The sequence below is a fragment of the Pogoniulus pusillus genome, chromosome 39 (genome assembly GCF_015220805.1).
Source record: "Pogoniulus pusillus isolate bPogPus1 chromosome 39, bPogPus1.pri, whole genome shotgun sequence".
Taxonomy (NCBI): domain Eukaryota; kingdom Metazoa; phylum Chordata; class Aves; order Piciformes; family Lybiidae; genus Pogoniulus; species Pogoniulus pusillus.
In genome coordinates this window covers 2102435-2118546 of record NC_087302.1, presented here as the reverse complement: position 1 = coordinate 2118546, position 16112 = coordinate 2102435, and the positions used below count along the sequence as shown (strand labels likewise).

At 58.1% G+C, this 16112-nt stretch overlaps 1 protein-coding gene across 1 annotated transcript; it reads left to right on the top strand.

The window, feature by feature from the left end:
* Positions 1-1213: 1213 nt before the first annotated feature.
* On the top strand, positions 1214-15166 carry LOC135191403 (polymeric immunoglobulin receptor-like). Its single transcript, XM_064173688.1, has 8 exons — positions 1214-1286; positions 2276-2629; positions 3597-3908; positions 9142-9468; positions 11291-11366; positions 12103-12212; positions 13269-13318; positions 14698-15166. Exons 1-8 carry the CDS (start codon positions 1244-1246, stop codon positions 14902-14904), a joined length of 1479 nt encoding a protein of 492 aa, XP_064029758.1. The 5' UTR covers positions 1214-1243; the 3' UTR covers positions 14905-15166.
* The last annotated feature ends 946 nt before the right edge of the window (positions 15167-16112 follow it).

Genomic DNA, 16112 nt, shown 5'->3' with positions numbered 1-16112 from the left:
AAAGACCTCTGAGCTCATCCAGCCCAACCTATCCCCTACCAGCTTCTGATTCACTAAGCCCTGGCTCTGAGTGCCTCATGCAGCCTCCTCTGAAGCACCTCCAGCCACAGCCACTCCACCACCTCCCTGGGCAGCCCATTCCAATGCCAATCACTCTCTCTGACAACAACTTCCTAACAACATCCAGCCTCAAACTGCCCTGGCACAGCTTGAGCCTCTGTCCCCTTCTTCTATCCCTGGCTGCCTGGCAGCAGAGCCCAACCCCATCTGGCTACAGCCTCCCTGCAGGCAGCTGCAGGCAGCAATGAGCTCTGCCCTGAGCCTCCTCTGCTGCAGGCTGCACCCCCCCAGCTCCCTCAGCCTCTCCTCACAGGGCTGTGCTCCAGGCCCCTCCCCAGCCTTGCTGCCCTGCTCCAAACACCTTCCAGCACCTCAACAGCTCTCTGCAATGGAGGAGCCCAGAACTGGACACAGCACTGCAGGGGTGGCCTGAGCAGTGCTGAGCACAGGGGCACAAGAACCTCCCTTGTCCTGCTGCCCACACTGCTGCTGAGCCAGCCCAGGATGCCATTGGCTCTGCTGCCCACCTGGGCACTGCTGCCTCCTCTGCAGCTCCTCTCTGCCAGCACCTCCAGCTCCCTCTCTGCCTGCCTGCTCTCAGCCACTCTGGCCCCAGCCTGTAGCCCTGCCTGGGGTTGTTGTGGCCAAAGTGCAGAACCCTGCACTTGGCTTTGTTGATACTCCTGGCACTGCACTGTGCCCATCTGTGCAGCCTGCCCAGGTCCCTCTGCAGAGCCCTCCTGCCCTCCAGCAGACCCACACTTGCCTCCAACTCGGTGGCAACTTCATTGCCCTCCCTGGCTCTGAGGAGTTATTGCAGGCTGGGTAGAGGACCCCTTAGATGCCCAGCAGGAAGGGCTAGGCCGTGCCAACAGACCTGCTCCATCTGCCAGCCGCGGGCAGAGCATGGGAGCAGCCTGGCAAGAGCAGCAGAGGGACTCCCTGTGCCCCCCAGGGCAGGCTGAGCTCTGCTCTTAGCCACTTCCCCAAAGGCACTTTTGAGTTATCTCAGCAGCAGTTCTGTTGCAAAACGTGGCCAAGGGTTTCCGTTGGGACACAGCCCTCAGGCACTTCCTCCAGCAGCAGCTCTGTGCTCGGGGAGGGCTCCACCAGGCAGGCACTTCTGAGCAGGGCACCTCGGGCAGCCCCCAGCAATGCCCCTCCCTTGGCTTTGAGCACAGCCATGGGGCTGAGCATCCTCCTCCTGCTGTCACTCTGCTTCCCAGGTAAGAGAAGGGCTGGGGATGGGCGTGGAGTCCACTTCCCTCCCTCCTGCTGCCTGGGGAGCTCCACAGTGCAGGGGGACTCGACAGTGGGCAGCTGGCTGCAGGGGTGGGGAGGGAAGGGGCAGCCCAGTTCTCACTGTTGCTCCCTTTAGCCTTGAAGGTCCAGCACCCCTGGCACCCACACCTTTAGCTCTGAAGGTCCAGCACCCCTGGCACCCACACCTTTAGCCCTGAAGGTCCAGCACCCCTGGCACCCACACCTTTACCCTTAAAGGTGTAGCACCCCTGGCACCCACACCTTTAGCTCTGAAGGTCCAGCACCCCTGGCACTCACACCTTTAGCCCTGAAGGTCCAGCACCCCTGGCACCCACACCTTTAGCCTTGAAGGTCCAGCACCCCTGGCACCCACACCTTTAGCCCTGAAGGTCCAGCACCCCTGGCACCCACACCTTTACCCTTAAAGGTGTAGCACCCCTGGCACCCACACCTTTAGCTCTGAAGGTCCAGCACCCCTGGCACTCACACCTTTAGCCCTGAAGGTCCAGCACCCCTGGCACCCACACCTTTAGCTCTGAAGGTCCAGCACCCCTGGCACCCACACCTTTAGCCCTGAAGGTCCAGCACCCCTGGCACCCACACCTTTAGCCCTGAAGGTCCAGCAACCCTGGCACCCACACCTTTAGCCCTGAAGGTCCAGCACCCCTGGCACCCACACCTTTAGCCTTGAAGGTCCAGCACCCCTGGCACCCACACCTCTGTGCTTTGATTCTAAAGCCCAGCTCAGGTCTCCACACTGCCCACCAGAAACCAACCTTCCCCTCTCCAAGCAGGTGAACTTACCAACAGGAATGGATGTTGGGTTTCTGAGTTCCTCCAGCCACAGGTGCCCAGAGGGGAAGGTCAGAGGCAGAGTTTCCCTGGTCCTTAGGGAGGCTGTGAGCAGCCCTGCACCAGCTCCCCTTCCCCTCACCCTATCTGATATTTGCAGGGCTCCAAGGCCAAAGCCCTGATGCTGAGGAGACACGAAGGGAGGGCAGCAGCTTGCTCCTGGAGTGTCCTTACACAGCCCCGCGGGGCCAGCAGCAGCAGCTGAGGGGCTGGGGCCGGGTCACAGGTGAGCAGCTGGAAATCCTAGCAGAGATCTGGTCTGCTCCATACCCAACCTCAGAGGAGGTCACAGTGAAAAAAGTCACTCTAAGGGATGACAGCAGGACCAGGAGAGTGACCATCATCATGAAGAACCTCCAGGCAGAGGACTCAGGCACCTACTGCTGCAGCCTCCGCACCTCCCCTTACGAGCAGTACCTGGCACAGAAGACTCTCTCACTCAATGTGTACAAGGGTGAGTCTCTGCCTCCCACCCCCCCTCAACAAACCCAGCAGGTGTCAGAATGATGCTGTCAGAAAGCAGCATCCTTCCTGCCCCCACTCTGCCCCCCCTCACCCGTGCAGCTGAGCAGCTTCAGCAGTGGTGATAACTGTGTGCAGGTGAGTGGCAGAGGCTGGGGCCAGGCTGTGCTGGGGGATGCCAGTGCCAGGGCAAGGGGCAGTGGTGGAAGCTGAGGCAGAGGAGGTTCCATGGGAACATGAGGAGGAATTTTGCCCTGTGAGGGTGGCAGAGCCTGGCACAGGCTGCCCAGGGGGGATATGGAGTCTCCTTCTCTGGGGATACTCAACCCACTCCTGGCTGTGTTCTGTGTGACCTGCTCTGGGTGCTGCTGCTCTGGCAGGGCTTGGGCTGGCTGAGCTGTGGAGCTCCCTTCCAGCCCCTGATGTTCTGTGATGCCCACAGCTGCTCACCCTGCCCAGCCCTGCTTGCTGCCTTCCCCTCTCACAGGCACAGCGTGGCAGAGCCCCAGCTGGCCTTACAGGCTCTTGGCTCCTCCCTGCCCTCACTGCTGGGCTGTCCCTGAGGGGCACTTTGGTGCAGATGCCCAGCTCAGGCCAGGAGAATGCCTTTGTGCCCATCACTTGTGGGTCAGAGACCTTCTCTGCTGTTTTGGGCAGGGGGCAATGGACAACTCCTGTTGTTTAGGACAAGAGGCAATGATGTGAAACTAGAGCAGGGTAGGTGTAGATTGGACATGAGGAAGGAGTTTTTCACTGTGGGGGTGAGGAGATGCTGGCACAGACTGCCCAGGGAGGTTGTGGATGCCCCTTGCCTGGAGGGTGTTCAAGGCCAGGTTGGGTGAGGCTCTGAGCAGCCTGGGCTGGTGGGAGGTGTCTCTGCCCATGGCAGTGGGGTTGGGACTGGATGAGCTTCGAGGTCCCTTCCAACCCAACCCATTCTGTGCTTCCCTGGGTTGCAGAGCTGCACAAGTGGGAGCTGGACACAGTCTCTGTGCAGTGCAGGTACAGCCACGCGGAGCACAGAACCGCGCCCAGAGTCTGGTGTCGAAGAGGTCCAAGTGGGTGTCACACCTGGCTGAGCACAAACTCAACTTGGACCAACAGCAGAGCCCTGGGAGGCAGAGCCCTGATGCAAGACGACATCCAGAGTGGAACTGTGGCTGTCACCATGAGGAAGCTGCAGGCTCGGGATGCTGGCACCTACTGGTGTGCGCTGCAGGGGGACCGGCAGCTCGCCCGGCTTGTAGAGGTCAGGCTCTATGTGTCCAAGAGTAAGTACCCTCTGGACTCAGCTGAGGTACCCCTGCAGTCAGCTGTGGTACCCCCTGCAGTCAGCTGAGGTACCCCTGCAGCCAGCTGAGGTACCCCCTGGAGTCAGCTGAGGTACCCCTGCAGCCAGCTGTGGTACCCCCTGGAGTCAGCTGAGGTACCCTTGCAGCCAGCTGTGGTACCCCCTGCAGACAGCTGAGGTACCCCCTGGGTCAGATGTGATAGCCACTGCAGCCAGCTGTGTTACACCCTGGAGTCAGCTGTGGTACCCTCTGGGGTCAGCTGTGGTACCCCCTGCAGTCAGCCTTGGTACCCCCTGCAGACAGCTGAGGTACCCCCTGCAGACAGCTGAGGTACCCTCTGGACTCAGCTGAGGAACCCTCTGGACTCAGCTGAGATAGCCCCTGCAGCCAGCTGTGGTGCCCCCTGCAGCCAGCTGTGGTGCCCCCTGCAGCCAGCTGTGGTGCCCCCTGCTGCCAGCTCTGGTGCCCTCTGCAGTCAGCTGTGGTACCCCCTGGGGTCAGATGTGATACCCCCTGGGGTCAGCTGTGCTACCCTCTGCAGTCAGCTGTGGTACCCCCTTCCATCAGATGTGATATGCTCTGCAGCCAGCTGTGCTACCCTCTGCAGCCAGCTGTGGTACCCCCTGCCACCAGCTGTGCTACCCCCTGCAGTCAGCTGTGCTATCCCCTGCCACCAGCTGTGCTACCCTCTGCAGCCAGCTGTGGTACCCTCTGCCACCAGCTGTGCTACCCGCAGCAGTCAGCTGTGCTATCCCCTGCAGTCAGCTGTGCTATCCCCTGCCACCAGCTGAGGTACCCTCTGCAGCCAGCTGTGGTACCCCCTGCCGCCAGCTGTGCTGCCCTCTGCAGTCAGTTGTAGTACCCACTGCAGCAAGCTGTGGTTCCCCCCTGGAGTCAGCTGAGGTATCCCCTGCAGCCAGCTGAGGTATCCCCTGCAGCCAGCTGTGATATCCCCTGCAGCCAGCTGTGGTGCTCCCTGCCGCCAGCTGTGCTACCCCCCACAGCCAGCTGTGGTGCCCCCTGGAGTGAGAACTGAGAGCTCCCTGAGCAGTGTGTGAGCAGTGAGTGCCTTATCTGCACTCCCAGCAATTGCCTTTCTCAGCAGGAGGATGAGTGCTGCAGGCTGCTGTTGGGTTTTATCCTTCCCCCTCACGGCTAAGGATTTCATTGCTCTCACTGAAATATTCCAATCAGCCTCAAACCAGCACAAAAGGCTCAGCTGCAAACACAGCTTTACCTCCCTGCCAGGCTGGGCAGGGAATCAAGGCAGCAGCAGGCTTTGCCCACAGGGAGGAGATAGGTGTTGGGTGATGATCCCTTGTGCATTCCTCTGCAGCTTGGCTGCCTCCTGATGCTGCAAGCAGTATCCAATAGGCAGGAGTCCCTCCCAAGGCAGGTCTCAAGCTGTGCCAGGGCAGGTCCAGGCTGGATGTTAGGAGGAAGTTGTTGGCAGAGAGAGTGATTGGCACTGGAATGGGCTGCCCAGGGAGGTGGTGGAGTGGCTGTGCCTGGAGGTGTTGAAGCCAAGCCTGGCTGGGGCACTTAGTGCCATGGTCTGGTTGGTTGGGCAGGGCTGGGTGCTAGGTTGGGCTGGAGGAGCTTGGAGCTCTCTTCCAACCTGCTGGATTCTGTGACTCTATGGAACCAGCACAAAAGGCTAAGCTACAAACACAGCTTTTACCCCACGACCACTCAGGCTGAGCAGAGAATGCAGGCAGCAGCAGGCTTTGCCCACAGGGAGCAGACAGGTGTTGGGCAGTGATCATTTGCTGGATCCCTCTGCAGCTTGGTTGCCTCCTGATGCTGCAAGCAATATCCAGCAGTCTGGATCCACAGGGCAGGAGTCCAAGGTGGGTGGAAAAGCTGCCAAAGTCAGAAGTGTCTCAAGGCACAGCTGCCACAGGACAGGGATTTGTGGAAGCCACCTGTGATGGTTTGGGAGTTATCCACCCACCCCCCCCCCCCCCCCACTCCACACACACACAATGAATTCACTCAGATGTGCTGGTTTGAGGCTAATTGGAATATTTTACTGAGAGAAATGAAATCCTTATCTGTGAGGAGCAAGATTAAAACCCCCAACAGTGGCCTGCAGCACTCTCTTCTGCTGAGAAAGGCACAACAGAGATGAGACACTGACTGCTCACACACTGCTCGGTGAGTTCCCAGCTCTGCTCCTTCCAGGATCTGAAGGGGGCTGCAGAAGGGCTGGGGAGGGGCTATTGCAAGGTCTGGTAATGAGAGGAGGAGGAGGAGAAGGAGGAGGAGGAAGAGGAGGAGGAGGAGGAGGAGGAGGAGGAGGAGGAGGAGGAGGAGGAGGAGGAGGAGGGGGAGGAATGGGTTTGAAGTGGCAGAGGGAAGATTGAAAGTGGATGTGAGAAAGAAGTTGTTTGCAGGGAGGGTGGTGAGAGACTGGCACAGGTTGAGGGTGGTGAGACACTGGCACAGGTTTCCCAGGGAGGTTGTGGAGCACAGAAGCACCCAATGTGATCAAAGATCAAAGATCACATTGGGTGCTTCTGTGCTCCACAACCTCCCTGAAGGTGTTCAGGACCAGGCTGAATGAGACCTTGAGCAACCTGTTCTAGTGGGAGGTGCCATTGCCTATGGGGAGGCTGGGAACTGGCTGAGCTTTGAGGTCCCTTCCAACCTCAGCCTTGGCCCCCCCTGCAGCCAGCTGTGGTAGTCCCTGGAGTCAGCCTTGTCCCCCCCTGCAGCCAGCTGTGGTCCCCCTGCAGCCAGCTGTGGTAGTCCCTGGAGTCAGCCTTGTCCCTCCCTGCAGCCAGCTGTGGTGCCCCTGCAGCCAGCTGTGGTAGTCCCTGGAGTCAGCCTTGGCAGCCTGTGTGTGGCTGTCTCTGCCTTAACTCTTTTACCCAACCTCACTCCCATTTAAACCTGAGGGGGCAGGGGGGAGAAGGAAAGAATGTGGAGTGCTCTAGAACATCCCTGCAGACAGCTGTGGTACTCCCTGGAGTCAGCTGATACCCCCTGGAGTCAGCCTTGGTCCCCCTGCAGCCAGCTGTGGCAGTCCCTGCAGCCAGCTGTGGCAGTCCCTGCAGCCAGCTGTGGTAGTCCCTGGAGTCAGCCTTGTCCCCCCCTGCAGCCAGCTGTGGTTCCCCCTGCAGCCAAGTGTGGTAGTCCCTGGAGTCAGCCTTGCCCCTCCCTGCAGCCAAGTGTGGCTGTTGGCAGAGTTCAGCCCCTCCTGCCCTGCTCTCTCTGCCCCCCTGCAGCACAGCACAGCACAGCACAGCACAGCACAGCACAGCACAGCACAGAGGAGCCCCAGCGTGGCCAGCACACAGCTGCCCCCCACGTCTCTGCCTTTCTGCCTCTGGTGGGCACAGAGGTGGCTGCTCCTCGGGCCAGTGGAGCCAAGGCTCAGGCAAGGTCCTTCCTGCACAGTCCAGACAGTGCCCAAATGCTCTCAGGGGACTCTGTCTTGTTGGACATTGAGGTTTGAGTCTTCCTGGCTCCTGGGGAAAGGATGCAGATGGTCTCTGACCTCGTTCTCCTGGCTTCTTCTGGATGATCTGTGGGTATATGTGCAGGGGTTCTAGGCAGGACCTTCAGGTGCAGAGGCAGATGTGCTGCAGCCTCAGCATGGTGCCAGCTGGCTACACAGGCTGATTGCATGCAGGCATCCAGGGTCTGCTCCTGGTAACTGGCAGCAGTGGAGTTTAGCAGGCAGCAATAAGGCAGTGTGCAAGAGCAGCAGTAACCCTGCTCCAGCAGCAGTAACCCTGCTCCAGCAGCAGTAACCCTGCTCCAGCAGCAGTAACCCTGCTCCAGCAGCAGTAACCCTGCTCCAACAGCAATAACCCTGCTCCAGCAGCAGTAACCCTGCTCCAGCAGCAGTAACCTTGCTCCAGCAGCAGTAACCCTGCTCCAGCAGCAATAACCCTGCTCCAGCAGCAGTAACCCTGCTCCAGCAGCAGTAACCCTGCTCCAACAGCAATAACCCTGCTCCAGCAGCAGTAACCTTGCTCCAGCAGCAGTAACCCTGCTCCAACAGCAATAACCCTGCTCCAGCAGCAGTAACCCTGCTCCAGCAGCAGTAACCTTGCTCCAGCAGCAGTAACCCTGCTCCAGCAGCAATAACCCTGCTCCAGCAGCAGTAACCCTGCTCCAGCAGCAGTAACCCTGCTCCAGCAGCAGTAACCCTGCTCCAGCAGCAGTAACCTTGCTCCAGCAGCAATAACCCTGCTCCAGCAGCAGTAACCTTGCTCCAGCAGCAATAACCCTGCTCCAGCAGCAATAACCCTGCTCCAGCAGCAGTAACCCTGCTCCAGCAGCAATAACCCTGCTCCAGCAGCAATAACCCTGCTCCAGCAGCAGTAACCTTGCTCCAGCAGCAGTAACCCTGCTCCAGCAGCAGTAACCCTGCTCCAGCAGCAATAACCCTGCTCCAGCAGCAATAACCCTGCTCCAGCAGCAGTAACCTTGCTCCAGCAGCAGTAACCCTGCTCCAGCAGCAGTAACCCTGCTCCAGCAGCAATAACCCTGCTCCAGCAGCAGTAACCCTGCTCCAGCAGCAGTAACCCTGCTCCAACAGCAATAACCCTGCTCCAGCAGCAGTAACCCTGCTCCAGCAGCAGTAACCCTGCTCCAGCAGCAGTAACCCTGCTCCAGCAGCAGTAACCCTGCTCCAGCAGCAATAACCCTGCTCCAGCAGCAGTAACCCTGCTCCAGCAGCAATAACCCTGCTCCAGCAGCAGTAACCCTGCTCCAGCAGCAGTAACCCTGCTCCAGCAGCAATAACCCTGCTCCAGCAGCAGTAACCTTGCTCAAGCAGCAGTAACCCTGCACAGCAGAGAGAGCAGGCACAGAGCAGGGGAGCAAAGCAGGGGAGCAAAAGCAGGTTGTTCACCTGCCTGTCTCCTTTTAGCAACGTGGGCTGGGATTCATTGCCCCTTGGACAGAAGAATAGCCAATCAGGAGGGCAGGTAGCCAAACCACACCATGTTAGGCAGGGTCCACAGGCCTGGCTCCCCCAAATATGGGAAGAGCAGGGACCTTGCACCCAGTAGACCATGAGCTAGGTGTGTGAGCTGACACAACCTGGGCCCTGGGCAGGCCAGGCTTTCTGGTGCCAGGTCTGTTGTGTCCCTTTTGTGCCCATTTGTGTCCCTTTAATAGGTAGCTCTAAGCCTGTTTGGGGCCTGTTGGCCCTCCACAACACGGAGATGTCACCAAGCTGCTGGGTGTTTTGCAGGGACAGAGCTCTGCACGGCCAAGGAGTCAGGCAAGGTCTCTGTGCAGTGCCTGTACAGCTCCTCTGAGCACAGCCCTGGGAGCAAAGCCTGGTGCAGAGCAGAAGCTGGGAAGCCATGCACCCTGCTGGCCAGCACGGACACCGAGTCCCCACGGAGCCACAAGGGGTCTCAAGGCAGAGTCACCATCCAGGACGACTCCCTGCAGGGGATTGTCACTGTCACCATGAGCAGCCTGCAGGCACAGGACTCTGGTGTGTACTGGTGTGCCCTGCAGGAGCAGGACCAGCTCCTGCGCATGGTGGAGGTGACTCTCAGCGTTGCCCAGGGTGAGTGCTGCTCGGTGGGGTGGGTGGCAGGTGCCAGGCTCACTTGCTTTCCTCCTCCCTCCATCTGGCCCCCTCACTGCCCAGCTTACAGCACCTCCTCAACGTGGCCCAGAGAGGAGGTTAGGGAATGCTCAGAAGGCACAAGCAGGGAGAAAGATGAAGCCAGCACTGCTGCAAGAGGATCAGACCTCCCGTGCAGTGCACCAAAGCTGCCTTCCAGAAGGACTGACCCCAACACAAGCAGGACATGGAAGTGTTGGAACCAGTCCAGAGGAGGCCACCAAGATGCTCAGAGGGCTGCAGAAGTTGCTTCTTCAGCAGAGCAGCTCCAACCAGTCCTTAGCTCTCATCCAAGCCTGATGCTCTGCAGGGATGTGAGGCAGTGAGGAACTGAGCTAAACAGTGCTGAGCAAGGAGGGTGCTGGTGCAAGGGAGAAGATGGGGACCTGGGGGTCTGGGCTGATGCAAAGCTCCACAGGAGCCTGCAGTGGGAGTGCAGCCCAGACACAACCCTGTGCTGGGCTGCAGCAAGAGCAGTGTGGGCACAGGGCAAGGGAGGGGATTCTGCCCCTTGGCTCTGCTCTCCTCACACCCCACCTGCAGTCCTGGGGGCAGTTCTGCAGCCCCCAGCACAAGCAGGACAGGGAAGTGTTGGAGCCAGTGCAGAGGAGGCCACCAAGATGCTGAGAGGGCTGCAGCAGCTCTGCTGTGAGCACAGGCTGAGAGAGTTGGGGCTGTGCAGGCTGGAGAGGAGAAGGCTTGGAGGAGACCTTGGAGTGGCCTTGCAGGATCTGAAGGGGGCTGCAGGAGGGCTGGGGAGGGACTATTGAGAAGGTCTGGGAATGAGAGGAGGAGGAATGGGTTTGAAGTGGCAGAGGGGAAATTGAAAGTGGATGTTAGGAAGAAGTTGTTTGCAGTGAGGGTGGTGAGAGACTGATGGAGGTTGAGGGTGGTGAGACACTGGCACAGGTTGAGGTTGCTGAGACACTGGCACATGTTTCCCAGGGAGGTTGTGGAGCACAGAATGTGATCAAAGACCACATTCTGTGCTTCTGTGCTCCACAACCTCCCTGGAGGTGTTCAGGACCAGGCTGGATGAGTCCTTGAGCAACCTGTTCTAGTGGGAGGTGTCCCTGCCTATGGCAGAGGGTTGGAACTGGCTGAGCTTTGAGCTCCCTTCCAATCTCAACCATTCTCTGAGTCCATACTGAGTTTCATTTCCCTGCCCAAACCCTACAGGACTGAACCTCCCCTCTCTAACCATGCTGTGGAAGATAGAACCATGGAAGTGGTTTGGTTGGAAGAGACCTTTAAGATCATCAAATCCAACCAGCAACCCAACACCACCACGGCCACTAAACCTTGTGCCCAAGTGCCATGGGCACACTTTTCTTCATCCTCCAGGGATGGGCACTCCACCACCTCCCTGGGCAGCCTGTCCCAGTGCCTTCCAATACCTGAAGGGGCTAGAGGAGAGCTGGAGAGGGACCTTTTATAAGGGCCTGTGGTGATAGGACAAAGGGCAATGGTTTCAACTGGAGCAGGGTAGGTTTAGATTGGACATTAGGAAGTTGTTCACTATGAGGGTGGTGAGACACTGGCACAGGTCCCCCAGGCAAGCTGTGGACACTCATCCCTGGAAGTGTTTGAGCCCAGGCAGGATGAGGCCCTGAGCAGTCTCCTCTAGTGGGAGATGTCCCTGCCAGTGACAGAGGGTTGGGACTGGATGCTCTTTAAGGTCCCTTCCAACCCAACCCATGCTGTGGTGCTGTGCCAGGCAGCCCAGCAGTGATTCTTCTTCTCTTGGTGTCTGTGATTGCAGCTTCAAACAGAACCACTTTGTCAGCTGCAGCAAACTCCAGCCAGGCAACTCCTGCTGCCATCACCCTGGCACCAAGGTAAGGCCTGCAGAAAGTCCCTGAGCTCCAACACAGGCAAGAGCTGTTAAATCTCACCCCCAACCTCCCCAGCTTCCTGGGGCAGGCTGGCTCTGGGTGTTGTGGAGATTCCTGCTCAGAGAGGAGCTGTGTCTGGCAGGCATCCTTCCAGCTGCTGCCCAGGGTGGAACTGCAGAGGAAGGAGCAGACTGGTAGAGCCCAGTCCCAGTTTCCTGGACTCTAACTGCTTTTGAACCCTTTTCTCTCTGGGCTGTGCTCTTGGCAGCACAAGAAACTCTGATGCTGCCCTTAAGCCTTTCTCACTGCTCTCCATGAACACCTAACAGTGAAACAGTCCTTGGCAGCTGTTTGAGCCTTCGCTCCCCAGGCTGTTAGATGCAGACATCAGCACTGCAGCAGCACCAGGGAGTACAACCAGACATCAGCTCCAGTGCAGCAGGTGCAGCAAAAGACAGGAGGAGAAGGCAGCTCCTGCCTGAGAGAGCCTTGCACTGTGCTCTTGGAGCAGGGCTTTGGGTTTAAAGCCCAGAGAGGAGTTTAGGGAATGCTCAGAAGGCACAAGCAGGTAGAAAAACGAAGCCAGCACTGCTGCAGGAGGATCAGACCTCCCTTGCAGTGCACCAAAGCTGTCTGTGTGCCTTTGTTTGGTGCCTGCTTGGTCGTGGGCTGTGGCAGCATCACACTGTGCCATCATCTAATGCTGGAACCTCCTTTGCTCCTCTTGCTTCGGCTCAAGCTTGAAGATCTTCCTCCTGCTCTCTCTGGTCCTGAGCATCCTGCTCATCCTGACCCTCGTGGTCTCAGCAGTGCTGTGTGTCTGGTGGTGCAAGCAGCTGAGGAGGAGAGGTAGGTGCAGCCTGCTGGTGCCTCCTGTTCTGCTCTGTACTGAACAGGACCTTCCCGGGAAGAAAGGGAATGAAATTCACCAAGGGCAAGGGGAGAGTCTGGCACCTGGGACAGAACAGCCCCAGGGAGCAGGGGGGGTTGGGGACTGAGCTGTTGGAAGGCAGTAAAGGGGAAAAGGATCTGGAGGGTCCTGGTGGAAGGGAGGGTGAGCATGAGCCAGCAGTGAGCTCTGGGGCCAGCAGGGCCAATGCCATCTGGGGTGGATCAGAAGGGCTGTGGTGAGAAGGTCGAGAGAGGTTCTCCTGCCCCTCTGCTCTGCCCTGCTGAGGACACATCTGGGCTAGCTCTGGGCCCCCAGGTCAAGAGGGACACAGAACTGCTGGAGAGAGCCCAGCACAGAGCCACAGAGATGCTGCAGGGAAGGGAACAGCTCTGTTAGGAGCAGAGCCTGAGGGAGCTGGGGCTGGGAGCTTGGAGCAGAGCAGCTGAGAGGTGACCTCAGCAATGATGATAAAGATGTGCAGGTGAGTGGCAGAGGCTGGGGCCAGGCTCTGCTGGGGATGCCAGTGCCAGGGCAAGGGGCATTCTGTGATGCTGTGACCTGGGAGTGAGGAGGGGTCACAGAATCACCCAGGTTGGAAAAGACCTTTGAGATCATTTGGTCCATGAGAGAAAGTGGAGAGGGAGTTGAAATGATTTGAGGGACTACCTGAAGGGAGGCTGTAGCCAGGTGGGGTTGGGCTGTGCTGCCAGGCAGCCAGGGCCAGAAGAAGGGGACAGAGGCTCAAGCTGTGCCAGGGCAGGTTAAGGCTGGGTGTTAGGAGGAAGTTGTTGGCAGGGAGAGTGATTGGCACTGGGATGGGCTGCCCAGGGAGAAGCAAGGCAGGAGCAATGTGTTCATCACAGTCAGGGCAGAGAGGTCCCCTGGGCTCAACCACTGCTTCTCCCACTGGCCAGTCCCAAATCCTGCCCCAGACCTCCTGCAGCACAGGCACTGCCCCAACCTTCCATGCACTTCTCTGCTTCTAAACCCTCTGCTTTTGGCTCATTCCAAAGGTAACAGCCGAGGAGAGGACACCTGTGGCAAAGCAGAGGGCATGGCACAGGTAAGGAGAAGGAGAGATTTCCACTGTGCTCCAGAACCCCTCACCAGTGGAGCTGCCTGCCCCATCTGCTGAGGACCTTGGGGCTCAGCTTTGGTGGTGAGCAGCAGAGGAAATGGGATTGAGTGTCACCAGAGAGAGGAAAAGAGATTTAATGTCACCAGAGAGAGGAAAAGAGACTTAATGGGACCAGAGAGAGGAAAAGAGACTTAATGTCACCAGAGAGAGGGAAAGAGACTTAATGTCACCAGAGAGAGGAAAAGAGACTTAATGTCACCAGAGAGAGGGAAAGAGACTTAATGGGACCAGAGAGAGGAAAAGAGACTTAATGGGACCAGAGAGAGGAAAAGAGACTTAATGGGACCAGAGAGAGGAAAAGAGACTTAATGTCACCAGAGAGATGAAAAGAGACTTAATGGGACCAGAGAGATGAAAAGAGACTTAATGGGACCAGAGAGAGGAAAAGAGATTTAATGTCACCAGAGAGAGGAAAAGAGACTTAATGTCACCAGAGAGAGGAAAAGAGACTTAATGTCACCAGAGAGAGGAAAAGAGACTTAATGGGACCAGAGAGAGGAAAAGAGACTTAATGGGACCAGAGAGAGGGAAAGAGACTTAATGTCACCAGAGAGAGGGAAAGAGACTTAATGTCACCAGAGAAGAGTGGTCCTTGCTGGAGGGAGAGGCTTGGAGCTGGTGTAAGGAAAGCCCCCCAGAGACATGGAAAAGCAGAGTGGAGCAAATGCTTCTGTGGCTGAGAAATGAATCAGAGGCCAGGAGCAAGGCTGGGCAGTGAGGCTGTGCCCTGCAGCAGGGAGAGGTGAGGAAGGAAAGAGATTTCTGTCCTTTCCCCTCTGTGGTGACTGAAGGTTCAGTTTTCACAGGGCTTCTCCTTTCCTCCTGCTGTCCTTGGGCAGCAGCTGGGGCCTGGCACTGAGTGATGCTTACAAGAGTTCACCATCCCTGGGGGGGGTGTTCAGGAAACCTCTGAAGAAGCTCTCCCAGGCATGAAGTGTCCACAGCTTCTCTGGGCAGCCTGTGCCAGTGTCTCACCACCCTCACAGTGAACAACTTCTTCCTGATGTCCAACCTAAATCTCCCCTGGTCGAGTTTAAACCATTGTCCCTTGTCCTACCACCACAAGTCCCTCTCCAGCTTTCCTGTAGCCCCTTCAGGTACTGGGAGGCATTGGAATAGGCTGCCCAGGGAGGTGGTGGAGTCTCCATCCCTGGGGGTGGTCAAAAAGATGTGGCCCTGGCCCTTCAGGATGTGGTTTAGTGGCCATGGTGGTGTGGGGCTGATGGTTGGACTGGATGACCTCAGAGGCCTTTTCCAAGGCCAACAGCTCTGTGCTTCCATCAGTCTCTGCTTTCTGTTCACAGGATGGCAGCAGTGAAAGGAAGGAAAGCCTCAAGGGTGACAGCAAAGACCTAAAATATGCTACCCTGGACTTTGAAGCCCAGCCCAGCACTGAGGATGCTCTCTACTGTAACATTGAAGCAAGTCAGGCTCACAGGAGGCCCAGAGATGATGAAGTCCAATATGCCATCATTGGGCTCAAGGAGCTGCCAGCCTGTGGCAGAGGCTGAAGCACAGAAGCCCCAAACAGCCCAGAAACAGGAGAAAAGAAGTGGATTACAAAGTGGGAATGGGGAGGAGAGATGTGTGGCTGGAGACTGGGGGGAGATCCAAGTCTCTGCTGCTGTGTCTGTCTTGCCTGTGCATGTGCAAAGCCTTCCTCCTATTAGAGGCCAGTAGAGAACTCTGCCAAGAGTGTCCAGAGGCTCCTGAGGCAGAGAGAGATGCTGGGTGGCTCTCAGCATCCCTTGCACATCTGCTTCCTTCAGTCCATTAAAATGCAGACTCTTGTGGAGGGCTGATCCTTTGTGGGGCAGGAGTGGATGGAGCCTGCCTGGACTGCAGCAAAGCCTTTGGCACCATCTGCCACAAGCAGCTCCTGGCACAGCTGGCAGCTCCTGGCACAGCTGGCAGCTTGTGGCCTGGACAGATTCACTCTGAGATGGGTCGAGAACTGGATGGAAGGCAGGGCCCAGAGAGTAGTGGTGGTTGGCAGCTGGCACTGGTGGTGTGCCCCAGGGATCAGTGCTAGGCACAGTCCTGGTCAATGACTGTAGAGATGATCTGGAGCAGGGGATTGAGTCCAGCATCAGTGAGTCTGCAGATGACACCAAGCTAGGAGCAGGAGTGGAGCTGTTGGAGGGTAGCAGAGCCCTGCAGAGGGACCTGGCCAGGCTGCATGGGTGGGCAGAGGCCAATGGGATGAGACTGAACAAGGCCAAGTGCAGGGTTCTGCACTTTGGCCACAACAACCCCAAGCAGCACTACAGGCTGGGGCCAGAGTGGCTGAGAGCAGGCAGGCAGAGAGGGAGCTGGGGGTGCTGGGAGAGAGGAGCTGCAGAGGAGGCAGCAGTGCCCAGGTGGGCAGCAGAGCCAATGGCATCCTGGGCTGGCTCAGGAGCAGTGTGGGCAGCAGGACAAGGGAGGTTCTTGTGCCCCTGTGCTCAGCACTGCTCAGGCCACCCCTGCAGTGCTGTGTCCAGTTCTGGGCTCCTCCATTGCAGAGAGATGCTGAGGTGCTGGAAGGTGTTTGGAGCAGGGCAGCAAGGCTGGGGAGGGGCCTGGAGCACAGCCCTGTGAGGAGAGGCTGAGGGAGCTGGGGGGGTGCAGCCTGCAGCAGAGGAGGCTCAGGGCAGAGCTCATTGCTGCCTGCAGCTGCCTGCAGGGAGGCTGTAGCCAGGTGGGGTTGGGCTCTGCTGCCAGGCAGCCAGGGCCAGGA

What these genes read in the sequence shown, in the direction of transcription:
- LOC135191403 (XM_064173688.1), top strand. Translation starts at nt 1,244, where the DNA reads ATGGGGCTGAGCATCCTCCTCCTGCTGTCACTCTGCTTCCCAG. An exon ending in GCCATCACCCTGGCACCAAG is followed by an intron (nt 11,367 to 12,102) that starts GTAAGGCCTGCA and finishes CTTCGGCTCAAG; the next exon opens with CTTGAAGATCTTCCTCCTGC. An exon ending in AAGCAGAGGGCATGGCACAG is followed by an intron (nt 13,319 to 14,697) that starts GTAAGGAGAAGG and finishes TTCTGTTCACAG; the next exon opens with GATGGCAGCAGTGAAAGGAA.